The 27,295-nt window shown below is 38.4% G+C and overlaps 1 protein-coding gene and 1 long non-coding RNA gene across 5 annotated transcripts; both read left to right on the top strand.

The window, feature by feature from the left end:
* The first annotated feature begins 11,817 nt into the window (after window positions 1-11,817).
* LOC145119786 (protein MODIFYING WALL LIGNIN-1-like) lies at window positions 11,818-23,026 on the top strand. 2 transcript variants are annotated; one of them, XM_079055519.1, is made up of 4 exons: window positions 11,818-11,976; window positions 21,999-22,266; window positions 22,373-22,560; window positions 22,658-23,026. In XM_079055519.1, the coding sequence occupies exons 2-4, from the start codon at window positions 22,177-22,179 to the stop codon at window positions 23,001-23,003; spliced, it is 624 nt and encodes a 207-aa protein (XP_078911645.1). In that variant the 5' UTR covers window positions 11,818-11,976; window positions 21,999-22,176; the 3' UTR covers window positions 23,004-23,026. The 2 variants fall into 2 exon arrangements, with proteins under 2 accessions (XP_078911645.1, XP_078911646.1); XM_079055520.1 differs by lacking the exon at window positions 21,999-22,266.
* A 365-nt stretch (window positions 23,027-23,391) lies between these two features.
* LOC145118527 (uncharacterized) lies at window positions 23,392-26,113 on the top strand. Of its 3 annotated transcripts, none has more exons than XR_013713339.1 (6): window positions 23,392-23,466; window positions 24,216-24,315; window positions 24,466-24,511; window positions 24,693-24,761; window positions 24,853-24,943; window positions 25,386-26,113. It is a non-coding gene; the product is annotated as an uncharacterized LOC145118527 (long non-coding RNA). The 3 variants fall into 3 exon arrangements; XR_013713337.1 differs by lacking the exon at window positions 23,392-23,466 and adding an exon at window positions 23,474-24,129; XR_013713338.1 differs by lacking the exon at window positions 23,392-23,466 and adding an exon at window positions 23,474-24,129 and having other exon boundaries at window positions 24,466-24,606.
* The last annotated feature ends 1,182 nt before the right edge of the window (window positions 26,114-27,295 follow it).

The raw sequence follows: 27,295 nt of genomic DNA, 5'->3' as shown, positions 1-27,295 counted from the left end.
TCTAAACTTGTTTTCTTCTTTTCAGATGTCTTCCAACAACAAAGCTTCGGGCTCTAACCCTACTGGCTCCTTTTCCCTCATGAACCTTTGTGGGAGGGTCATCTTTGATGGTTCCAACTTCATGGATTGGATCCGGAACATCAGGATGGTTACTCGTTACGAGGACAAGGAATATGTCCTCGATAAGGAGCTAAAGGAGCTTGATGAGTCCACTGATACTCCTGAGGAGGTCGCTGAGTATCATGCACATGAAAGAGATGCCACCAAGGTGGCATGCATCATGATGGCCACCATGACAGCTGAACTCCAAAAGTCCTATGAGGACTATTACCCTTTTGAGATGCATCAGGATCTGATGGAAAGGTACCATCAGAGTGCTCGTCAAGAGCGGTATGAAATAATCTCCTCCATGATCACTACCCGTATGAAGGATAGCGAACCAATCACGAGCCACATGCAGAAAATGCAAAGGTATGTGGACCGTCTAATGAAACTGAATGTGAACTTCCCTGAGGAGTTGGCAATTGATATCATTTTGCACTCCTTGCCATCGTGTTATGATCAATTTCGTATGACATACCACATGAACAAGGAGGAAGTCACACTCAGTAAGCTTCAAGGACTTCTGAAGACTGCCGAAAGTGGTCTTAAGAGTAAGTCGGCTGCTACTCCTACTCCTACTACTACCCCTGTTTTGGCTATCGGGCAAGGCAAAGGAAAGAAGAGGAAGCACCCTTCGAAGGGTACCAAGGGAAAGTCCCTTGAAGGCTCCTCATCTGGAACCAAAGGTGGTTCTATCACTCCTTCTGCCATCCCTAAGGATGCTGAATGCTTCTACTGTCAAAATAAGGGGCACTGGAAGCGAAACTGCCCAAAGTACTTGCAGGATGTCAAGGATGGAAAAGTGAAACCATCCCATGCAGGTATTTACACTATATTGTCTAATAACTCACCATATTCTAATTCTTGGTTTCTTGATACAGGTTGTGGTATTCACATCTGTTGTGACTTGCAGGGCCTAAGAAGAAGTGAAGATGTGGAGCACGGAAAGATAAACTTAATCATGGGGAACAAGAAGGTTGCACCTGTTACCAAGATTGGAGTTTATACTTTGTTGCTAGATAGTGGGTTAAAGTTATATTTGAATAAATGTGTGTACTCATCTGAAATGGCGAGAAATATTATTTCCTTTCATGCTTTGTACAAACAAGGTTTTACCTTTTCTTTTGATAATGAAGTTGGTAGTATTAATGCTTTCTTTAATAATGTTCTTTATTTAAAGCATTACCTTGTGATGGTGTGTATGAAGCTGTATCGGTTGTAGATAATTTAGGAAATAATGTATTATGTATTGATTCTTCTACTAGCTTGGATAAAGCACCTTTGTGGCATTGTCGTCTTGGACATGTAAGCAAGAAACGCATAGGCCAGCTCCAAAAGGATGGGGTCTTGGAGTCGTTCGACCTCAAGTCGGATGATAGTTGTGAGTCTTGTCTACTTGGAAAAATGACAAAATCACCCTTCACTGGTACTTGTGCAAGGGGTGAGGGTTTGTTGGACCTTATACATACTGATGTATGTGGACCATTCAAAACCGCCACAAGGGATGCTAATCGCTATTATGTGACTTTTATTGATGATTTTAGTAGATATGGTTATGTCTACTTAATCAAACATAAGTCAGAAACTTTTGAAAGGTTTAAAGAGTTTAAACAGGAAGTAGAAAATCAATTGGGCAGGAACATTAAGATGCTTCGATCCGATCGAGGTGGTGAGTATCTTAGTACTGAGTTCCTCGACTATCTTAAGGAGTGTGGGATTGTCTCACAATTGACACCTCCCAGGACACCACAGCTGAATGGTGTAGCTGAGAGGCGCAATCGAACTTTGTTGGACATGGTTCGCTCTATGATGAGTCGAGCTTCGCTACCAATCTCTTTTTGGGGGTATGCCTTAGAGACTGCCGCCCACATCCTTAATCTAGTTCCTACAAAGAAGGTTGCCAAAACACCTCATGAGATGTGGACTGGGAAAGTTCCCAATTTGGACCACATCAAGATTTGGGGTTGCGAGGCGTTCGTGAGGCGCGAGACTCATGACAAGCTCGAACCTCGAAGTGAAAGGTGTATTTTCATCAGCTACCCACAAAAATACTTTGGTTACCTCTTCTACAGACCCAGTGAGAATGTGGTCTTTGTGGCTAGGAGAGGGGTCTTTCGAGAGAGAGAATTTATAAGCCAAGGAGACAGTGGGAGGCAAATTGACCTTGAAGAAATTCAAGACTCGATTGGTGAAGGAACCTCAGACACTAGCAATCAACTTGAGGAGGAAATTCCTGTTGATCCAGCTGACGAGTCTATACTTCCGAGGCGTTCCACAAGGGTTAGGAACACACCTGAGTTTTATTATGGATTTCATATTACTACGGAAGGTGATACATTTATCAGTGACAGTACACTGGTAAATCTGGATGAACCTAACAGTGTTAAGGAAGCCATGGCAGGCCCAGAGTCTGCTAAATGGAAGGAGGCTATGGACAGCGAGATACAGTCCATGTATGACAATCAAGTTTGGAACTTGGTTGACAATGTACCAGGCCGTAAGACAGTCGGGTGCAAATGGATCTTCAAGAAGAAGACCGACATGGATGGGAAGGTGCACACTTATAAGGCTCGACTGGTTGCGAAGGGGTTTACTCAGACTCAGGGAATTGATTATGATGAAATCTTTTCACCAGTAGCAAAGATTAAGTCTATTAGGGTTATGCTAGCCATTGCTGCATTTCATGATTATGAAATATGGCAAATGGATGTCAAAACCGCTTTCCTTAACGGAAAGTTGGCTGAGGATGTTTACATGAATCAGCCAGAAGGTTTTGTCAGTGCAGAGTACCCCAATAGAGTGTGCAAGCTTGAGAAATCCATTTATGGATTGAAACAAGCATCTCGAAGTTGGAATCTTTGTTTCGATGAGAAGGTCAAAGAGTTTGGTTTCTCAAGAAGTGAAGATGAGTCATGCGTGTATGTCAGAGCTAGTGGGAGTATAGTTAGTTTTTTGGTACTGTATGTGGATGACATACTACTCATAGGAAATGACATCCCAACCTTGCAGGAGGTTAAGTCCTGGCTTGGGAAGTGCTTTGCTATGAAGGACCTTGGAGAAGCTACCTATATCCTAGGGATAAGGATATTAAGAGAAAGGAGTAAAAGACTAATTGGACTTAGTCAGAGTATCTACTTGGATAAGGTGTTGAAAAGGTTCAACATGCAGAATTCCAAGAAAGGGGAATTACCGATCCAAAGCAATGCCAAACTGAGCAAGGCTCAGAGCCCGAGTACAGAAGATGAGATAGCTGAGATGAGTCGATTACCTTATGCTTCCGCTGTTGGTTCGATCATGTATGCTATGACTTGTACTCGTCCTGATGTGGCCTTCGCTTTGAGCATGGTCAGCAGATATCAGGGGAACCCTGGCAAGGCTCATTGGACTGCGGTAAAGAATATTCTCAAGTACCTGCGGAGGACTAAGGATTGGATCCTTACCCTTGGTGGGAGTGATGACTTGAGAGTAGTAGGGTATAGTGATGCTAGCTTTCAGACTGATAGGGATAACTTCCGCTCTCAGTCGGGCTGGGTCTTTACCTTAAATGGAGGGGCAATCACTTGGAAGAGTTCCAAACAGGAGACTGTAGCTGATTCGACTTGTGAATCAGAGTACATAGCAGCGAGTGAAGCGGCAAAGGAGGCGATATGGCTGAGGAACTTCATCGGAGACCTTGGAGTTGTACCAGCTATTAAGGAGCCTATGGAGATTTTCTGTGACAACAATAGTGCGGTTGCCTTAGCCAAGGAACCAAGAGATCATGGCAGATCCCGACACATTGACAGAAAATATCACTTCATAAGACACAAGATAGAAGAGGGACTCCTCGTGGCAAAGAGGGTATCGTCAGATGAGAACCCTGCGAATCCCCTTACAAAGGGACTGACGAGGGTGAAGCATTTGCAGCTTGCGAGGCGCATCGGGCTGAGGGACGATATTAGTTTTATAGATTAGATAGCCTTTTTTCTGAAACTTGTAAAATGTAATCGACGTTTGATGATGAATAAAATTTGTGATTTATTTATGAGCAAAGTGTTGCTATCATTGTCAATTATTTACTATTGTTTCAGTTTTGCATGTTTTGACTTCCAGAATAATTAATTTATTCAAACTCTCCACAGTCGGTCATATGTCGGAAGTAGGTATGAATCAAGACTGTCATGAATTGGGATTGTAGATGACTAAAGGTGTTTAGCCATAGCAATGGTTGCTACAACATTCATGAGTACTCATAAGTTATGAGTATTGGAATAAACCCACGCTCACTTGTATCACTTCATGGAATTTATCTCGAGTGATCGTGAGACGGTAATATCATATAAGTCTTCAAACCTAGAGATATGAGTTGTTACCTATGAGTTGGTTGTGCATTGATTGCACGTAAACGCATCAGTAACTTGATGTTATAAAACGTGCCTTTGTGTGCAATTCAATAAGTAGTAGAACAAGCATATGAGTCGAAGTTTATCTGTTCCTTCTAGAAATAGAAGCGATATCTGGGCCCCTCGATGATTTTGTGTTGACCCATGTACCGGGCCCGGTCAGAACTAAATTGATGTGTTCAGTTAAGTTCTTTGTCAAACAAATCGGAAATCGAGAAACAACTGCTAGACAATAAGTAAGACATTGTTCCATGTATTTGTCCGGCTGATATCATGAGAGCAGAGGATTATATGATCACTTATCTAAAATGGCGCTTCATAGTTCACAAGAGTTTTCGAGAGCTACGATTGTCGGTTGGTTCCTGAAGTAATATAGGCAAATACAGTTATTAGACTTATCCAAGTGGGAGTCTGTTGGATAAGATGTCTAAGTCCATAACTTATTTGGTATATACTTGACCCGACCCGGCATGGTCCATTTGGGTTGCACTTCACCCAAACTAGTTATGGATAATTTTATGAGAGTTGTATACTTACGATTTATTAATATATTATAAGTTATAATATATTAATATAAAGTCATGTTACTTAATTAGTTTTAATCTTGAATTAATTATGAATTAATTTAGTGATTAAAAGGAAGACTAACTAAATCATGGGCTATTATATTTATATAGTGTGGGCTAACACTCATTTGGGAATGGGCTAAGCTTATATGGAAGTCCATGGATGATCCATGGAGCTTTTACCCATGGATCCTTGGAAGAGGAAAAGACATGGGTTATTAGGGTTTCACCCTAACCATGTACACTATATAAACAAGCTTATGTTGCATGAAAAAACACTAATGTGTGTGTAAGTGTGGTGGCCAAAATCAAGAGTTAGTATACTCTCTCATACATTTTCCAAGTTTGTGGTGATTTGTGATTTCCATTTGAGGCATTCATATTATTGGTGCTTGGCTCTCAAACTCCAAGGAATCAACAATCAACAAAAGGTATGTAATTCATCTAGTTCTTTTATGGTTAAAAGTACCCCATGCCATGCTAGATAGGTTATAAACCTTGGAAAATAATATTTTGCATGTATCTTAGACAAACATAGATCCAAGGTTTAATAGGGTTGCATGTACACTTAGGAAGTGTTAGAATGCTCAAAACCCAACAATTTTGGGGATCTACTTACTGGCTCTGGCTGATCGTACACCCTGCATCCTCCTTTACTTATTTTGAAAACCATTTTAGAAATCATTTTGAAAACTTTTCCTTGATTTGAGACTGGATTCACACGAATGTTCCTCCAATTCACTCAAACCAAGGCTCTGATACCAACTGTAACACCCAAAAATATCATGCCAATTTAAAACTTTTTCAAAACATTTAAAAACCAATCATCATTACAAAGTTTGTTTTCAAAATATCTAATATCAGAGTTTTCCCAGAAACATAAACAAATCATGAGGAGCTGTACGATCATGCCTTCGCCTTGCCACGATCCCCTGATGTACCTGAAACAATAAACTGAAACTGTAAGCCCGAAAGCTTAGTGAGCTCCCCCAAAATTCCAACTCCATACCAAAATAACGACAACAAAAAAACAATTACAGATCAGCATGCATAATGAGCCTTCAACCCGACTGAACCGCCTCACAGGGCCTACAGCCTATCTGGACCACTCCCGAGCCTTCGGCATGACTAGACCGCCTCGCAGGGCCTACAGCCTATCCGGACCACTCCCCGGGTATGTTGGCCTACAGCACAAAGCAGGACCGCCTCAACCCAACCCCCAATCAACAAACATGTGCACATAAATACCATACGCTAGCTCATATCATATAACAGTCAAGCCGATTTAACATATCACTAATTATAGCAACATCCCAATAACCGGGATACAGACCTAACCGGTCACTAACATAGCATTATCCTATAACCAGGACGTTGACCTAACCAGGCCGCTGCGCATAAGCATACCATCATCCTAACTACCAGGATGTAATCAATAAACATATCATGCCATAATCCCGATACAATATATAAAGGGCCGGCCTTAGTGCCTTAGACCCTGCTGATATAATGAGGACAACTCACCTTGCAAATGTCGACTCGAAAGATAAGCTCGCCCTCTCGAATCACTGCCGAAAATCCCACCACCTATAATCGCCATACAACCATGTTCATAAATTCCCAAAATGCCCCCAAAAGTCCAAAAGTCAACCCATGGTCAAAGTCAAAGTCAACTTCCAAGGTCAACAGTCCATGTTGACCTGAACTCGTCGAGTGCAACTAGACACGCGCCGAGTTCCTTGCATAATTAACCCTCTCGCCGAGTCAGTCTACTGACTCGCCGAGTTTACGACAATATTCATCAGACTCGCCGAGTTGTTCATCCAACCCGTTGAGTTCATGACCATCTTCATATGACTCACCGAGTTTACCATGCGACTCGCCGAGTCCCTTCAATCCTCCATCCTTACAGGTGCTTTCTAAGCCATGTAAAGGCTCCATATTGCAGATCTAAGCTCCTAGGGCATGATTATCACGTAAAGTTGCAAACTTTACGTGCATGCAAGATGATAATACCCCAAAGCAAGCTAAAGGAGTGGCTTAAGGTAGAGGAAAGGTCATAGCTTGACAAAGACTGATACTTTATGACAAAGAGGGACTAAAGGAGTCCAGATCTGAGGTTGCAAACCTCAGATCTTAACCCAAAACGGAGAACCACCTCAAAACCCCAAAAAGGGCTCTAAACCCATAAATGAAGAGATCTAACTAAAGGAGAGTCAAGGTAGCAACTTGTTACCTTCAAAACAGTGCCAAAACAGAGAAGAATCTGGATCTACAACAACCCCTTGCTTCAAACTTCTTGAACTCCAAGCCCCTTTACTCCAAAGATCTTCTTTCAAGATAAGAAGCGCACAAAAATAGAGGGAAAGCACAATTAGGGTTTCTGAATTCAAGGGAGGCAGTAAGAGAGGTTAGGAGGGAATAAGTGATCCTTAAATAGGGTGCAAAACCCCGGAAATTAGGGTTTCATCCTCCAGCTCCTACTCGTCGAGCCCTTTCTTGGACTCGACGAGTAGGTCACTAAAAACATGCGGACCAACCCGCTGCTACTCGACGAGTAGGGAAACCAACTCGTCGAGTAGACCTTGAAATCAAGAAAGTTCTTATATAAAATCGATACCTGAGAATCGGGGTGTTACATTAATTTTTACTAATTTGTGATTGGTCCATCCGTACACACAATAGTTGCAAGAAACATTTAAACCTAGCTCTCTCTCTCTCTCTCTCTCTCTCTATATATATATATATATATATATATATATATATATATATATATATATAGGAGTAGGATCAAATGAGAACACCAAAAATGTTGAGAACGCGAGAACAGATCTGAGCTCTTCAAATATTACGATCTAAGGCTAATATAATTTATAAAAGTCATGAGATGAAATTGTAAATTTCTAAAAGTCATAGGATGAAATTGTAAATTTTTAATAGACTAAAGGGTAATATGGTCATTAAACGTTCGCCTATTTTTGTCAAGTTACGGGAATCTCTCTTTCTCTCTCCCCCTGTCTCTCACTCACGTATCCTTCTTCCTCTCACTCTCTAAATACAAGTTTCAAACCTTTAAACCCTAATCGAGCCGTCACCACCATACATCCCTTCCCCGAACCTTCCATTTACCTGCTTTGATCGTCGGTACTTAAAGTCGAAGTTCCTTCTTCTCGGATAGTCATTATAGAAGGAATTTATGCACTGAGTGAAAAGCTACGACCATTGCTACATCTTCGTGTCTCTGTAACTGGTGGAGTACACTTTGATCTTGTCAAGAGGGTTTTAAGGGACATTCAACGTGTTTGTCAAGAACCTGAAAGGTAGAGTATAGCCCATGGTTGCATCTATATCATTAGAACTTGAAGATACAATTAGAGAACTTACCTCTGGAATATTCTCTGGAGACTGGGTGCATGGTACAGGAGAGATATGGGGGTTCATTTTCTTCCTCAAGAATATGCTCGGTGTAGTGGTCATGTGACACTGATGAGTTTGACGGCTCAATATTTTCGTTACTTTTACTTCTCTCTGATGTAGGACTAGTCGGTATAAGCTCACTTTCATGACCCCAATCAAACTGTAACCAATTCGGTACTTCATCTTGAGTTTCCCCCTGAAGTACAGAGTTGGATTTTTTTGAAAAAAAAGTGTCTGACTCTAGGAAGGTCACGTCCATAGTCACATAATTACGTTTATGAACTGGATCGTAACATCGATAGCCTTTTTGATGGGAGCCATAACCTAGGAAAATGCATCTAATAGCACATGGATCAAGTTTTGTACGTTAATCCTTATGTAAATGAACAAAAGCAACACACCCAAAGACCCGAGGCGGAAGCATCATCATGGTAGGTATGGAAACATATGAGGATAGAACCTGAAGTGGAGTTTTAAAGCCCAAGACTTTAGAAGGCATCCTGTTAAGGAGATGCACCATTGTAGCAACTCCATCAACCCAAAAATGATTAGGAATATGTGCCCCAAATAACAATGCCCGAGTAGTTTCAAGGATATGTCTATTTTTTCGCTCAGAAACACCATTTTGTTGTGGTGTTCGGGGGCAAGATGTTTCATGAATAAGCCCATGTTGTTTACAATAATCACGGAATCTATGATTAACATATTCCCCACCATTATCTGATCGAAGAATCTGTATTTTTGTCGAAAATTGGGTGTGAACCATGGTATGGAATGACTTAAACATGTCTAAGACTTCATCTTTATGTTTGAGAAAATGCAACCATGTCACACGTGTACAATCATCTATAAAGGTCACAAACCATCGTGTGTTTGACATAGTAGAGATAAGAGAAGACCCCCACACATCTGAATGTATTAAAGCAAAGGGAACATGACTTTTATTAGTACTTAATGGATATGGAACTCGGTGGCTTTTAGCCAAAATGCATGTGTTACATCTAAGATTGCAATCTGATACATTCAAGAATAACTCGGGAAACAAGTGTTTCATGTAACCAAAAGATGGATGTCCTAACCGTCTATGCCAAAGCCATATTTCACGTTCTTTGTTTCCATTCGGATGATGAACCGGATGTGACTGCCCTATATTGAAGTCATCCACGTAATACAAACCCCCTCTTTTAGTACCACGCCCAATTATCTCCTTGGTGAGAATATCCTTAAATAAGCAAAAGTGAGGATAAATTAGTACCACATAGTTCAGTTCTGTAGCAACTTGCCCAACAGATAACAATTTATGTGAAAGAGAAGGGACATGAAGTGTATTAAATAATGGTCCTTTAACCGTGGATACACCTCCATTAGCATTACAAATGCTTGTCCTTCGTGGTATGGAAGTCTTTGAGAAATCAGTAGAATCAAAGGTCATGTGGTCTGTGGCTCCAGAATTAATGATCCATTCATTTTTTTGAGCATGCTCAGATGAATTAAAAAATGCAATACCCGAATCTTCACTTGTCGAATGTTTATTTTGAATCTTTGCATCTGGAATGAGAGAAAAGTGTGACATTCCTTCAGCAATTGTTGCCATGCCAATGGTCGCACTACCATCAACCTGATTTCCTTCACGTTTTTTCTTTGCTTGGAAGCCGTTCCACCAGTCTGGATACCCGTGAAGCTTGAAGCAAGTTTCACGAGTATGTTTCTGATTGCCACAATGAGTACATTTGGTATCACTAAAGGTTCTACCCTTAGATACACCATATTTCTGATGAGGCAGGTTTTGAGGACTGTCCAAGCTTAAGTCCTTTTGATGCCAATACTACCCCATAAATGTTCTCAGCTTCATCAATATTCATAACTGTCTGGCGAACTGCTTCACAACGGACATGAGCATAGACTTGTTCAACTGTGGGGAATGGTTGTAGTTGTAGTATGTCACTTCGAATACCATCAAGCCGATCATCAAGTCTATCTAGAAACGCATACACATTGTCTTCTTGAATCAACATATTATATTTTTGTATATCATTAGAGCATTCCATGGGTTTCGGGCGACGGAAATCTATTTCGTGCCAAATACCTTGTAGATCATTGTAGTATCTTTCCAATGAGCCACCATTTTGCTTCAGGCGGGTCACCCGTCGTCGAAGTGCATAAACTTGGGAGGTATCACTGCCATCAAAATATGTAGTAGCAACAGCATCCCATACAGATTTTGCTGTTGGAACCTATATAAAGTTGTTGATCAGTGATGGGTTCATCGAGTTGATCAACCATCCTTCCACAATGGCATTGTCTGTGCGCCATTTACGGAAGGATGGGTCTGTCTGTAATGGTTGTGGGAAATCACCATTAATATATCCCAATTTGTCTTTTCCTGAGATATACATCTCAACAACTTGAGACCAAATAGCATAATTGGTATCATCTAGTTTTATACCAATCGGGGCAGTAGAAGGTTCAACTATAAGGGGTGGTATGTCTGCCATCTGAGCAGAATTTTTGGCATTCAAGGTTTCAGAAGAAGAAAAAGAAGAACCATCACCCATGGTGCTTGATCTGTACGAAGAGGAAGAATGATATGGTAAAAGGAGTTTATTTTCAAGAGGTAGAAGAGAGTATTTGGATCAAACTGTGCCTAATACCATGATAAGAAGTGTATTTCTGTATTTCATATCAATTTAAATTCATAACAGGAAGGAAAGACTTTATACAGGAGCATAAGAAGCTAACTTGGGGACTAATCTACTCCTATAATCAAGGAATTTACATAAAAGAATTGATTCCTAAAATATTCTAATGACAGCTCACGCCAACAATAAATAAATAATATGCATCTTAACTCATTAATGGTTGGTAGAAATACTAAAGACCGTACATGATGAAACAGAGAGATGCATATATTAGGATGTACCACTAAGAAATCCTCCATTTAACCACTATCTGTCATATTTAGATTAATTAATCCCAGTATTAGACGGTTAAACCCATTCATATGCAATACTAATTACATCTATGATGTGATCAATAATATTGGTTGCTTGTTTTGGTTAAGTCTAGAGCCAGTCTGTATGGGGGATAATGTAACTATGAGTGATGAATATGGCATAAATTAATCATGAAACGAGAAGTAACCTGGTAACAAGCGACATGTATCTCAAAAAATGTTGATTGTGTATGATTGAACATTGTTGTTATTATCAATGAAACTAATTTTCTTAGTAAACAAGTATCTAGGAAAGGGTTAAATTGTAACACTTTTTAATCGGATCTGGTAGTGCAAAATGAAATTGAAATTTTCAATGAAAAATTAGTGGCACAAAAAATATGTGCCACCAAAGGTAAACTTATTTGTAGTGATCCCACAATACACGATTTTCATTTTCACCAAAAAAATAAACCTAATTTTTTACCTGTTGTTCATCGGATCAAAATCAAACCACCAAAGCGAGCCGCAAGATTCATTCTTTCCAAGGTTTTGAATTCGTACGATCTTCTTGCAGGTATGTTTCCTTTTGTCTATTAAGAAATCGGAATGAATATGGCAGAAACACTCATCATAAATCCTTTCATCTACACTTGTTGCCCTCATCTATTCAAATCGGTATTTGATTTTGACTCTATTTAGTAAAAATATACAAATCTCTTCTCTGTGTAACTCCATCTTCGTGAGTGTTGTCTGTGTCTGGAAGTATTTTCCTATTCTCTATTAAAAACTATTAAAAATCATATATTATGTTGATAAGAAATCAATTTCACGCATAACTTAAGCTTTTAATTTAGTCCATGTATTAAAATTTTAATTTAGTCCCTACACTTTTTAATAATAGGCATCTTAGTTCCTTTTGTTTTTTCTTTTTCTCCCAATAACATTTTAGAGCTATCTCATTACTTTTTTTTCTTTAAATCATGAATACGTTTATAACAAAAAATTTAACACAAAAAGTTATTATTATTAAATATTAGATTACAAAATTTATATGATTCATTATTAACATTTTTTTACAATAACATTTAAACTTTATACAAGTATTTATTATCATTAATATTAACTAGATAGATAGTTGTTTATAATGTTTATCGATTGGAGCTTATATTATTATTTTATAATATCTAACAATGTATATCTTCAAAATAATGGAAACCAAACTTTTATTCCAAGAACGTTTTTAAGTTTTTCTGGAAAAAAAAGTCTCCCTCAAATATCAAAAAAGATAATTTTCATTAGTTGTATGTTTTACAATGACAATTAATAAGAATGAAAGGTAGTCGTTATCAAAGTTTGGTTTTTATCTCAAATATCCTATTTTTTTCACATGACCAATTGTATGTTGTCTTATCTATAGTTCAAAGTAAATAAAAATTCAAATTTTTTATTTTAGATAAGCATGATAGACTTAGAAACAAAACTTTCAATGGTGTGTATAAGAAAGTTTTTAGAAATTTATAAACAATTTGTGGTTTTTAATTTGTAATTTATTGTGTTGTGTTTATTTATTTTTAATATATTTTTGTTATATTTAATTTTTATTATATCAATGTCATTTCAATTATTGATTGTGTTTTGTTTACGCTCTATTCAAACTTATATTCCTTTTTATAAATGATAATTATATTAAATGTCTTTACATACAAACATATATTGGATATATATATATATATATATATATATATATATATATATATATATATATATATATATATATACACTAGGCGAATGCCCGCCCGTTGCGCAGAAACACCTATATAGTTGAAGTCTTTACAAATATATGTTTTTTTAATATAACAATAACGTTGTTAAATTTGATATAATGATTCGTATACTAAATTGATATAATATATTGATTTTTTTGAATTATGTATATGATAATATATATACATCTATTATAACTGCATAATCTCAATCGTTTGAATGACTTCTACCCGCAAGTTACACATGAATAAAATTAAATATAATATATGATTTAATGTTATTTATAGTTGTTGTTATTATTAATTAATTTTTTAAAATTTATTTACTTAATGTTTTAATTTCTATCATTATAATTATTTAAAACATCAAACATTGTTTTTTGATTTTAAAGGTAACAATATAATCATTTATATATAGTTATTTTTAACTATTGTTATTGTAAGTTAATTTAAGCTACTTATTTGAAAACTTTTAACGATTATAAAAATATCTTTAGGAATTATTTTAGTTAAATTGAGATTACAATTTAAGTTTTGCATTTATCACTACAATTTATCACTTTTAACTATTTACAAAATATTCTTTGGTTTTTTAAGTAGAACTAAAATTTATATTTAAGTTAACACTGTAATGTTATATTTAAATTAACAATTTAAGTATTTTGTCCAAACTGTTCAACAGTTGTAGCTTTAAACTGATAATGGTTTACATAAAACAACATTTTAAATCTAATAAATTAAATATAATATGTTAAAAGTTAAAGACATAACATTATAAGTAGAAGTAAATATATTATTTCAAAATTGACATTTAGCGTATTTATGATTACACTTTAGGATTGATATTTATTTAACATTATTAACCAACTTATAATTATTATTAGAAAGACATTACAATTTATCAATCTTAACTATTTACAAAATATTTTTTTGGGTTGTTTAAGTTAAACTAAAATTTATATTTAAGTTGACCCTTTAATGTTATATTTAAATTAATAATAAGTATTTCATATAAATTGTTCCAAAATTATATCTTTAAAATGATAATGGTTTACATCAAACAATATATGAAAACTATTAAATTAACTATGATATGTTAAAAGTTAAAAAACATAACTTTATAAGTAGAAATAAAGATATTATTTTAATATTGAAATTTAGTTGATATATGATTACACTTTATGTTTGATATTTATTTAACCTTATTAACTAACTTATAATTATTATTAGAAAGAAGTTAAAAAGTCATGAAAGTTTCAAATGAATGTGTAACGACGTAAATTTTTTAAAAAAAATTCATTTTTCAAACACAATAAAACTCATATAATATTCTCAAAATCTCATGTGTATCAAATGTCATCACAATAAAACATATCCCAGAATCTCAAAAACATAATCCTCTGCCAGTGTGTACAAATCATGCCAGCGCCTTCCCGCGATCCTCGGTAGTACCTGAAACACATATCGCGTAACACGGTAAGCATAAATGCTTAGTGAGTTCCCCAAAATACCACATACAACACATAAGCCACTCGAGGCTATAACTCGGTAAGACCCTCTGGTCAATGTGTCTCAGCGGGACCCTCCAGTCCCGTAGCTCGTTGGACCCTCCGGTCCGGTCTAGCTCGTTGGACCCTCTGGTCCTGTCTAAATCGTTGGACCCTCCGGTCCGGTCTGGTTGAGGACTCTCTGGCCTCGTAAGTCGTTGGACCCTCCGGTCTAGTCTAAATATCACATAGCATACATAAATCACAATGCACATAATCTCAAGTAAACACATAACACATAAGACCCTCCGGTCTGCACATAGATACCACTCTAGGTAATGTATAGTGAGAGGACTCACCTCGTAAGATGTCTAGTAAACTCTTGTGCTCGATATCCTCGATCTAGCCTCCGCCTAGCACAATGATAATAATTCTAATCAATACTCTCTTTACATCTTCATTTCTAGAGAATGGGTAGAAGACCCTTCTACCCCTCCCTGACCCTTCTTAATCAGTTTGACCAAACCCTAAGGTCAACTGAAGTCAACTCCAGTCAACGATCCACGAATAACAAACCCTGATAACTCACTCCCCCTTTGATTCTCTTTAGACAAAATCCAACAATCGGCTACCGATCACTCATACCAAACATAGTAACGATCTGAATCACGCCCCAAGAAACGGAAGGGTTCACATCCCACCAGGGCTCATCCACTAAACTGCTAACAGAACCCATCCGGACAATTAATTCTCAACACCCTGCCCTCAGACACCAGAGAATAATCATGCTCGCTCAGAAGTGTCCTCAGACATCTAAAAATCATAAGCCTCAGCTCCATTTCTCATATCCCTTTTTAACACTGAGTACCAGGTCTGATCTCGACCCAACAGTTGAACCTCCAAGGTTATCCATTGCATTATCCCAACCGTCTCAATGGTTTCCTTCTCACAATAACTACATCGGCCCATTGTGACACACAAGTCACGAAGTTCGCCTTACCCCAAGCAAATGCTACATTCCCAACTGATGATCGACTTAACCTCGACCTCTGTTGTTTACTGCTCATAGTTCCATGCATCTCGCGGTACCTCCCGTACCCGAGTACTGACCTACACAGGTCTAAGACATCAGATGATAAACAATACCCCTCAACATGGAACCCATCTCAAAATCCAGAATCTCATCTCGCCTACCCAACGCACCACCAGAACCAAACTCAAACTTGAGAGTTTGGTCTGACCCAGAGTTGGAACCGCTCGACCCAATGAAGCACTCAACTCATGACTCATGACCCGCAACCCGCACGTATACCACTTCTCCAATTCCCTTGGGTTGCGACAATCACCACTCAATTCAGAGTATAACGATTCCCGACAAATATGGAGACCCCAGTCTCGCCCCTGGTTCGACCACCAGGCTCTCAAGAACTCAAATATTAGGGCTACCCAAGCCTAAAACTCTTCTGCGTCTTGCTCTGACCAGAGAGTACTCATCACAACACCCTCTTGCTGGCTAGTGAGTACTACGGCTCCCCGCAGCATCACAGCAACCTTTCACTAACTAGTGAGTACTACGGCTCCCCGCAGCATCACAACAACCTCTCGCTGACTGGTGAATACTACGGCTCCCCGTAGCATCACAACAACCTCTCGCTGACTGGTGAGTACTACGGCTCCCCGCAGCATCACAGCAACCTTTCACTAACTAGTGAGTACTACGGCTCCCCGCAGCATCACAACCTTTCACTAACTAGTGAGTACTACGGCTCCCCGCAACATCACAACAACCTCTCGCTGCCTGGTGAATACTACGGCTCCCCGTAGCATCACAACAACCTCTCGCTGACTGGTGAATACTACGGCTCCCCGCAGCATCACAACAACCTTTCACTAACTAGTGAGTACTACGGCTCCCCGCAGCATCACAACAACCTTTCACTGACTGGTGAATACTACAGCTCCCCGTAGTATCACCACACCCCTTTGCTAACTCATGGATGTTGCAGCTCCCTGCAGCCTTACATCACCTTCTCTTACCACTCACGGTCTCATCCTCAAGTCGACGCCATACACTGCATCCATTAACCCACATTCCACGGCCCACATAGATAGATGCATACATACCCATCCAAAAATAAGTGTCATTACTCCTGACGGCAACCATCGTGACAAACTCCTTTTCTCACTGCAATCCTCATTCTTAATTAATTTCGTTTAACATCAATTAGTCGAAGTGCTCCCACTGGAACCATAGATACTTGCTACACCACTTGCCAGCTCTCAACTCAGAACTCAGAATAATCTAGAAATAAGGACATCATACCCGGATACCTCGGTACACCAACACAGAATCTCACGATGTTTTGCCCAATCCACTGATCTCATACTCACGACACCATGCTTGGATACCGCATTGCTCTTTCAGAATCTCTCAACCGATCTTCCTCTCGCACCACTTGTAACCTCAGGGTATTCCATCTCCCAATTGAAATACCGAGGCATCGTCAATGGCCCAGAACATGTTGTCGAAAACCCGAAATTCCCCCTCTACTGGTCACTACCCTTACGGAACTACTCATATCGACCCTGAAATTGGTTGACGAATCAACTGCTGCCCTTCCAGGGGTATAGATTACAATCTATACCCTCACTTGCAAATCTCAGCTATTGCATCCGCAATCCAGCGACCCGGTCGCACTCGAACTCGACATATGTTAACCCCGAAATCATAGGCCACAATGAATTTTCCAATCCACGGCCACCTGCCATGGATCCACTCATCTTTTCTTAAACACAAACTCATACATCTTCCCATCTGGCACCTCGCCTCCTCCTCGGGCTTATGCGTCCGCAACGCAAATTCCCATAACCATTCCTCTGACCGCACATGAATGGATCACTGGTCCCCTAACTGGAAAACTAGTTCTCCCCCACTCAGGGTTCGAACAATCACCAATTGGCACATCCACAACCTACTCAGAAGATTGTCTCACCAGTCATGACACACTTGACTCTTAAAAGTGTTACGCAATCATCCCAGGGCCTTCCCAAAGGAAACCAAACACTCTCCAATTTCCGTCCCTGACAAAATCTTGGAATCCTCCCTAGATGACTGCATCTAGTCACCTTGAAGGCTCAGACTGACACACCGCCAGAAACCCCACTGTTCCGAATCCAATCTGTCTCTAATCCGGAAATAGTGCCCTATCGCGCACTTCGACTCTATCTCCTTGACCCGCCTCCCAAATCGGGAATAATCATAAAAGCACAGACCTCATTCTCACTGTTGATACACAATGTAGACCACGAGGGCCACTGCCCCGATATACTCCTTTTTTTACCACCGGAAACTACTAATAACAGCACCTTTTCCCCAACAAGGCACCTCTTTGTTCTCATCCGTCTTAGTCCCTCTAATGACTCTTTCCTGGTATAAGAATACCTCGCAGCCAACATACTGCCTAAACATTTTGGTGAAAAGGTCACCATGCTTGCTACCCCACAGGGTTTACCTTCAACTCTGAACCAAAAACTCAGTATCTCTCCTGCTTCCCGCAGAAAACTGAAGTAGCACCACTCAGGTCACAGAAAGTGACATCTCCACTATCGGCTGGTCGCTCAGCCCAGACCGTATTCCATAACACACCATCCTTACTCATCCCTGAGTCTTGCGACTCCAACTGGCATCTCACCAACAATCCCTCGGAGCTAACTCGATTTCCCTCCCAATGGATGCTCCACTAAAACTCGTTCATCATGGCCCTCTGGCCCCATACTCTTTCACATCTGATCTCAGTCTAGACAATCACCACGGAATAACCGGTAAAACCAGAAGCACTAACCGCCACGTGTCATGGTACTCAAACCATGTGACCACCTCTCGATCTGCTATGAATCATGGTACTCGAACCATGTTATATCCTCTTAATCTGTTACAAATCATGGTACTCGAACCATGTTCTCTCTTCTCAATCCGCCCCAAATCATGGTACTCGAACCATGACATCACCTCTCGATCTGCTACTTAGATCCTCCGGAATACTCCCTGCATCGAGTATGGGTCCTCTGCTTTCAGTAGTACGGGCCCATACTACCTGCCACATCTACCCATACTCTCTACACGGACCATCCCAGAGTCCCTAAGTAGTGTTCAACCTTCTCAATCACTAATCTCGTCACGCGTGCTCGCTTCCCAGTAAAATGCTCTACTCTGTCAGCGTACTCATCTGAATAATGTCACTTCCTAGGCTCTTCCTAGGTCCTCACACTTCTCCGCCATCAGCTGCTGAAGAACTCCTAATGATGCCAACCATCTACCTCCTGAATATCGTCATATTCACTTGGTAGCTGACTCCCATCATTGAAAGTTCCACAAAGCACGAAGCAAGCAGCATTCGGGCATCGAATAAACACGTAAAACCCACTCTAGGTGATAACTCCAATTGCTCTACTCATACTCAAAAGATATCACCGAACTCAGCAACTCTACCCATCGCGGGTATCTAACTACTCTCTTAATAGGCTCCACAATGCTCATCTAGATATCTCTCCTAGATTACTCCTCTACTCAAATCCTTCTCTAAAAGGATTCTTGCTGGATACTCTTACTCAGCACATACTCGGAAGCACATCACAGATAACAGCAACTCCTAGGCTAAGGCATCACAAATCAGGCCACTCTAGTCCTAAAATATGAAATACCTAGCCTGCCTCTAGCATGCATAATATCTCATAATATATCTCATAAATATCTCATAAAACAAAAGTAAGGGTATTTTGGGAAATCACGGTTCGGGCTCTAGCTGATTGTACACACTGCTCTTCCTTGTTTTCTCTTAGAAACTCTTTCTCGCTTTAGAAAAATCATTTCTCTGAAATTTTTTTCTCAAATCCTCAGTTTGAGTCCAGATTTACCCGAAGGTGCATCCGAATCCCTCAAACCTGGCTTTGATACCAACTTATAACGACGTAAATTTTAAAACAATTTTTCATTTTTCAAACACAATAAAACTCATATAATATTCTCAAAATCTCATGTGTATCAAATGTCATCACAATAAAACATATCCCATAATCTCAAAAACATAATCCTCTGCCAGTGTGTACAAATCATGTCGGCCCCTTCCCGCGATCCTCGGTAGTACCTGAAACACATATCGCGTAACACGGTAAGCATAAATGCTTAGTGAGTTCCCAAAAAAACCACATACAACACATAAGCCACTCGAGGCTATAACTCGGTAAGACCCTCTGGTCAATGTGTCTCAGCGGGACCCTCCAGTCTCGTAGCTCGTTGGACCCTCCAGTCCGGTCTAGCTCGTTGGACCCTCTGGTCCGGTTTAAATCGTTGGACCCTCCGGTCCGGTCTGCTTGAGGACCCTCTGGCCTCGTAAGTCGTTGGACCCTCCGGTCTGGTCTAAATATCACATAGCATACATAAATCACAATGCACATAATCTCAAGTAAACACATAACACATAAGACCCTCCGGTCTGCACATAGATACCACTCTAGGTAATGTATAGTGAGAGGACTCACCTCGTAAGATGTCTAGTAAACTCTCGTGCTCGATATCCTCGATCTAGCCTCCGCCTAGCACAATGATAATAATTCTAATCAATACTCTCTTTACATCTTCATCTCTAGAGAATGGGTAGAAGACCCTTCTACCCCTCCCTGACCCTTCTTAATCAGTTTGACCAAACCCTAAGGTCAACTGAAGTCAACTCCAGTCAACGGTCCAATTTTGACCAGACTCGCCGAGTGCACCCTTGTGACTTGTCGAGTCCACTAACTCGTGAAAGTCCAGCTCAGCTCGTCGAGTTGACCCCTAACTCGTCGAGCTATTGCATGATTCAGCTCTTCGGGACAAACCCTAACCAACTCGTCGAGTCGGCTCATTGACTCGGCGAGTTCATTCAGACCAAATGTTCATTCAGACGATTTCAATCAGATCTATCACTCCAAACACTAGATCTATCATCTCAAGGCTCAATAATCACGTAAAGCTTCGATCTTTACGTTCATACATGAGGTTATTGCTCCAAAATGCTAATACATGCCTTTCATGAATGATTAAGCCCAGAAACCCTCATATGGATGAATAAAGTTGGGACATCTAAACTCTAAGGACCTCACAAGGTCCAGATCTGAGGTCTAGACTTCTGGATAACACATGCTACTCAAAACCCAACCAAAATGACAAAAGCCCTAAATTTTCATAGATATGAGATCCAACTAAATAGATGAGAAAGGTGTGGTCTTTTTACCTTCCAGAGAAGCTCTTTGAGAAGAAATGCTAGATCCCACAGCCTCATCTCACTCCTTGCTTGAAGCTCACTCCTCTTCTTCCAAAAAGGTCCATCAAAACACTTGATACAAGCTCAAGGACTCTCTCTTAGCTTCCATGGCCGCCTAGGGTTTCACACAGGAGAGTTGATCAGAAGATGAGCCGCAAATGAAGCTATAAGTGCCTTTAAATAGGTCATAGGCCCGAAAGTTTAGGGTTTCCTTCACCAGTGCTGACTCGGCGAGTCGAAACACAGACTCGTCGAGTCAGCTCATTAATCCTCGTCACCCAATGCGACTCTACTCGACGAGTTGAGGCACTAACTCGTCGAGTCGCCCATGAAACTCAGTATTACAATAGAAATGTTATACCCCGGAATCAGAATGTTACAGAATGTGGTGAAAGGAAAAATGCATGAGAGTTTCAAACGAATGTGGTAAAATGAAAAATGCTTCTTTTATAATATAGTATGATATGATATGATAATATATATATATATATATATATATATATATATATATATATATATATATATATATATATATATATATATTATTTTAAATAACCAATATAAAAGTTTTAAGAAAACTTAAATCTTATTAATAAAATAAATATGTTTTATAAATCTTTTATCTGTGGTTTTCACGGGTAACCTAATAATAATAATAATAATAATAATAATAATAATAATAATGAAAAACTTATGCAAAATTTTATATAAATCTTTATTGTTATTATATACTTATTTACCATTAAAGAATGGTTGACCAGTGTTAGGTCGTGTTAGGTCGACATAAGAAAGTAAACGTCGTGTATTTCGTTTCTTAGTATCCACTTTAATGTGTACCTATCTATATATACCAAGGTTCTAAAAAACGTAAGGCGTGACTTGACGGCAATGTCAAGCCTCAAGCTTTTCTGAGCCTTGGCGAGTTACGTCGTTTGTAAGGCGTGACTTAAGACGACTATTTTGTATATAATTAATATTTTTATATGTATTTTCAACTATTATCAATTTTTATACACATATATGAGTTAAGACGGCGTTTTGTTAAAGATTGGCGACAGGTACAAGCCTTGAAGCAATGACGTGTCATGGCGGAGCCATGACGCGCCATGGCGGAGCCATGATGAGCTTTTTAGAACCTTGATATATACTTACACTTTCCTTCACAAGCTGTATTCATCCACAAGCTTCTTCATTAACACTCAACAGTTTCACACAGACCTCATAAATGGATAGCAAAGTTGCAGTGCACTGCGCAATTGCAGCGGTCCTCGGAATAATAGCTGCATCCACCGGTTTTGCGGGGGAAGCAACTAGGGTTAAGATAATAAAAAAAATAATATGCCTGTTATTTGGTAAATTAAACTCACGAAATGATTTTGACATTATAATGATATATGTGTTGTGGGCATGCACGGATGCAGGTTTCTGAAGTCTTTATGGTGCTTGATTCGTGTGTTTATCCAAATAGTCCAGCACTTGCACTTGGAATCGTATCAGCTATCTTCACCATCATTACACGAATTTACATAAGTGTTTGGTTTGGATCTGGTTGTTGTCGAAGCGACCCTAATTCGACCCCAATTACAAAACTACTTTTTGTATTGTCATGGTACGTACGTAGGCCACATGGATATTCTTGTTTTCTGATTATTATCATGACAATCTTTATGCTATCGGATAAAACTAACATATTTTTTAACATCCAGGGTAGCTTCAGTTATAGCTGTGATACTATTGCTTACAGCTGCAGCACTAAATAATAGACAAGGCGGACAGATTGATTCATATGGTTATATTACATGTTATGTTGTGAAGCCAGGAATATTTGCAGCAGGAGCCATATTAGCTCTGTTAAGTGCAGTTTTCGGGATTGGTGCGTATCTTACAATATCTTCAGTAACACAAGCCGCGACAGGTCCTACAGGTCCACTCCCAGTTGGTGCCGGTGTTGATCTCGAGAAATATCCTCAACAATACACTCCTCAGCAGTACACTCATCAGCAATACCCTCCTCAGCAGCACCCTCCTCAGCAATACCCTCCACAACAATAGAAAAAAAATGGCCAATCCATCACACGATCAGTTTACACACTTTTTTGATTGTTTGCTTATATTCATGAGTAGATCGTGTGTATATATATATATATATATATATATATATATATATGAGAAATTAAATTACCTCCTACCTTTTATGCCTATAAATATTTCTACCTATTAAAATTATGACATGTGTTAGCAGTCCATATTTACTTAACTATCTCATTAAGATTATATTAGGAATATATCAAATAAAATTAAATTGAATGGTGGAATAATGACACGTGTCACAATGTTATTGGGTATGAATATTTGTAGGCATAAAAAGTAGGAGGCAATTTAATTTCTATATATATATATATATATATATATATATATATATATATGTTGAAGATTTTTGCTTATGTCCACGTCGACGAGCTTCTTCCCTCCCCCAATAAGAAGGCTATGGCGACCAGTTTGAACTTATACAGTGGTAAGTTTCCTATACGTCATATACCGGTTAGCTTGGTGGCTGCCTGCTTCACCCCCACCGTCATCCTGACCTCACGCGGCAAGAGACTTCACTGTCGGTTTTGCTTGTAGCCTTGCCATCTCTTGCTTCTAGCCTTGCCAGTTGTTATGATTGGCGGCTGAGTCACCTTCTTCGGCATCTCTTTCTCACGACACGTTATTCTCTGTATTCTACACCGACTGAAATTTAAAGCTTCATATAACTGATCCTCTATTGTCTTTTCCTTTTTCTCATTTTCAAATAATTGATCCTCTCCTCTCTTCGTATTCTCTTTTTCTCTCTCTAGAATCTCTGTATAAGCATCGATTTTAAAGCATCGCCACATAACCTAACCGAAATTGGTTTTTCAAGATGGGAAATTTGTCCCCTTGGGCAGTTGACGTTGCCGGTGGACATCCATGTTTCACCCACCGATGACTACCCCTGTTATGGTCCAGTTAATAGGTTCTACTTTTTGTTGTTGTTGATTTGTAGCAAAAACAATCATTTAAAATTAAGATCAATCAATACAGTACACCGCTATTACAGATTGTTTTGTTCTAGGTTTCATTGGGTTTTAAATTTAGGGTCCGAGCTCTATTCCATCTTCGACTTGTTCTTCTTATCTTCCCTTTTTGCTCCAAGGTAGCGCTAACATGAATAGGGTGTCTAAAATAGCTTCTATGGATGAACAATTTGTAGACAAATTAATCATATGTTATAAATTGAAGGTGCCGTTCATCCTCATCATTTTCTCCTGGTCATCGATGGTTGAAAAGAAGAAGAAGAAGAAGAAGAAGAAGAAACCTCATGTCAGATTCGTTGATTCAGGTTCTCCCCTTCTCCTGTGCATCTCCAAATTTCTTTTTCTACCAAAACAATTAAGTTTTACTTTTGAAAACTAAAAACGGATATTTGAAATTCATTGATGCGATTTATTATTTTGACTGGCCTAATGATGTCGGAACGTCTTTGCAACAGGTTATCAGAGTGATTCCTGTTTTTCATGCTAATGCTGGCTCTCGAGGTAAATCATATGTTGAAAATACATCCACCATCACTAACTATTCATCATCATCCCCAAGTGCTTACTTCCTTTTTTTATCGTTGACAACGCTTTCTGTCAGTGAAACTTCCATTTTTTATTTTTTATATTTTTTTTATGTGTGTGTAGTCTTTTATGTGATTTTGGTTTCTTGTGACCACAGGTGAGAGCAGCTTGATGAATTATGGGATTTTTTCATAGATTTTCAAGGTTTGGTTATTGTACTTTACAGGTATACACAATTTTGTGTTCAAGCTTCTTTTAATTTTTAGTTTTTTATTTGTTTTTATTTTTTATGGTGTTGGATTTTCATTGCACACCAGGTGTTTGATCATTTGCTTCACTGAGTTTCGGAATATTTGATTATCGGAGCAAGGTTTTCGTCTTCATGTGTGTGCCTTGCTCGTAAAGATGGTATGACTTGTCAATACGTTCTCTTACTTTTTAACTAAAAATGTTCCATTGAGATCAACACATTAGGGTGAAAGGGGGTATTGGAGATATAGTTGAACAACATAGAGAAAAACAAAACTAAAATATATGTAATGAAGGATTTAGTTAAGGGTTTGTTGAAAATTTGACCAAGTTAGCTAGGAATCCATCATAACCACCTTATGTAAGTGTTACAAAAGTAGATTTTGTTGCATTCAAGAGAATAATGAAAAGCTTATCTAATATGATTATGAGTTGTGTGTTAAAACCTTCACTATCTATGTTAAATGTATTTTATAACATGAGCTTGTTGAGATGAAGAGTGTTTTCTCTATGGACAGAAACGAAAATAAGTGAAAAAGGTATCCACAGTTGTAAATACTTTTATTAGAACTGACCCTATTTGTGGTCTGAATGTTTACAGGGTTACAAGGAGGCTCAACAACTTTCAGATAATAATTCAATGTTCTATAAAAACCATGAATCTTTGAGACAACTCATGTATGTATGTATGGAGAGGCACTATACATATCCCTGCAACTTTCATAGAAGCCAGCCCTATAATTTGCTAATTATAACATGAACGTAACAATTAAAAAGGTAAATTACAACTATATTATTTGTTGCTTATTTGAATGTTAATCTGTAATCAATCTAGGTAAAGGGCTTAAATCCTAGATTCATTTATTCCTGTGATGAGCTTTTCCTTTTTAAATCTTTTTAGTCTGATGCTCACTGTTGCTTCATCTCTTCTCTCTACAATGTATGATATGGGTTATGATAAGTAGCAGTATATTATTTATGGTTTTCATTTTCATGTCTGTTGACTGTTGGCGATGTCTATTTTGGTTTAAAAAATTAATTTTATGGTTTTTTTTTTGTGGAGTGGTTTGGACAGTCACTTGGATTGAGATTTAACCATGTCACAAATGGATTCACTGCTAAGGTTGACTTGCCTGATCACTCTTATGTCACTTTGTTATTATCTACCTTTCTTATTTTCTAATTGATTAAACATGTAATATTGTAGTCTCAATGAATTTCTATTAGGCTAATCATTGAAATCAAGAAGATACTCTCTCATTTAGTTTTGCTTGCGTCTTTATTGCAAAGCATCTTCATGGAAGTATAGACGGTTTGATTATATCCAAAGGGAGCCATCTTTTGCATATGATTTTCATTCACCAAACAGCAGATCTAGCTTCCATGATATGTTTATTATAGCACAATACTTTCATTTCTTTGACCAGTATTGCAATTACCATTCTTTTTAATGGGGATAACACTGGCTCTTGCTCTCATTTACCTTCATTTTTCTTTTATGAAACAGAGGCTTGTCAAACGTTTGTATAAAGAAAACTTTGTTGCATAAATTGGAAAATGTTGAAATGTTTTTTTGAGTTGATGTAAATTTAACCCTCTTAAGTAATAACAGAGCTTTAAGATTATAGCTTAATAGTTATCCGCTTTTCTTAAAAGCTTGTAACTTTGATGTTCAATAGTTATCCCCTTTTCTTAAAGCTTGCAACTTTGATGACCAATAGAAAGTATTTTACATAAATTGATTGTACAACATACCCTTTGGTGATAGAACAAAGGAATCTTGTGAACTAAAAACAATTGACTTTGATAATTACTACTAGAAAAGATTCACTGGCGTTACCGGGGTCGGAAGGTATTGCTTTGTAAAGTAAAGTAGCACGTTGGTTGTTTTTTGTCCGTTAATGTGAGGGTAATTTGGTCTTTTCAGGTGGTAGGGACTGAATTTGTCACCATGGGTAAACCATATGGACCATTTTTGTAATTTTGGCGGTGGTGGTGATGGGAGATGGGGGTGGGTTTATGGTATTGGGTGATTATTTTCTAATAAATAAAACATTAATTTAAAACCAAAAAGGGAATGTTAAATCTGGTAAACCACAGGACCAATCGTGTAATTTTGTCTAATAATAATAATGATGAGGGACCATTTCTGCCAAAAGACTAAATACTAATAATATGTAATAAAAGGCGAGGGTTATGAAAAATTCAAACCAAAGTGAAAGGGTTGTTTGTGAACAAAAGCATAAAGATGAAGGGTCAATGTTGTAAGTTGGAGGACCAAAATTGACAATGTGTCATTAGAACTTTTCATAACTTTAATATATATATAATAATGACCACTTTAAGTTGATAGCATTTATTCATTATAGTCTTAAGTTTTTGGACTACCTTAATATTTTGCCAATTTCATTAACTATTTTTAATCTTTTTTGCATGATTCATGTATCTAACCACATGGTTGCTTCTAGAAGGCAAAAGAAACTTTGCTTCATATAAAAAACATGATCATGT

This window comes from Lactuca virosa, chromosome 6, assembly GCF_052849685.1.
Source record: "Lactuca virosa cultivar CGN04683 chromosome 6, Lactuca_virosa_CGN04683_v6, whole genome shotgun sequence".
NCBI classification, from domain to species: Eukaryota; Viridiplantae; Streptophyta; class Magnoliopsida; order Asterales; family Asteraceae; genus Lactuca; species Lactuca virosa.
The sequence above is the reverse complement of the archived record's forward strand: the minus strand, read 5'-3'. Positions and strand labels throughout refer to the sequence as shown.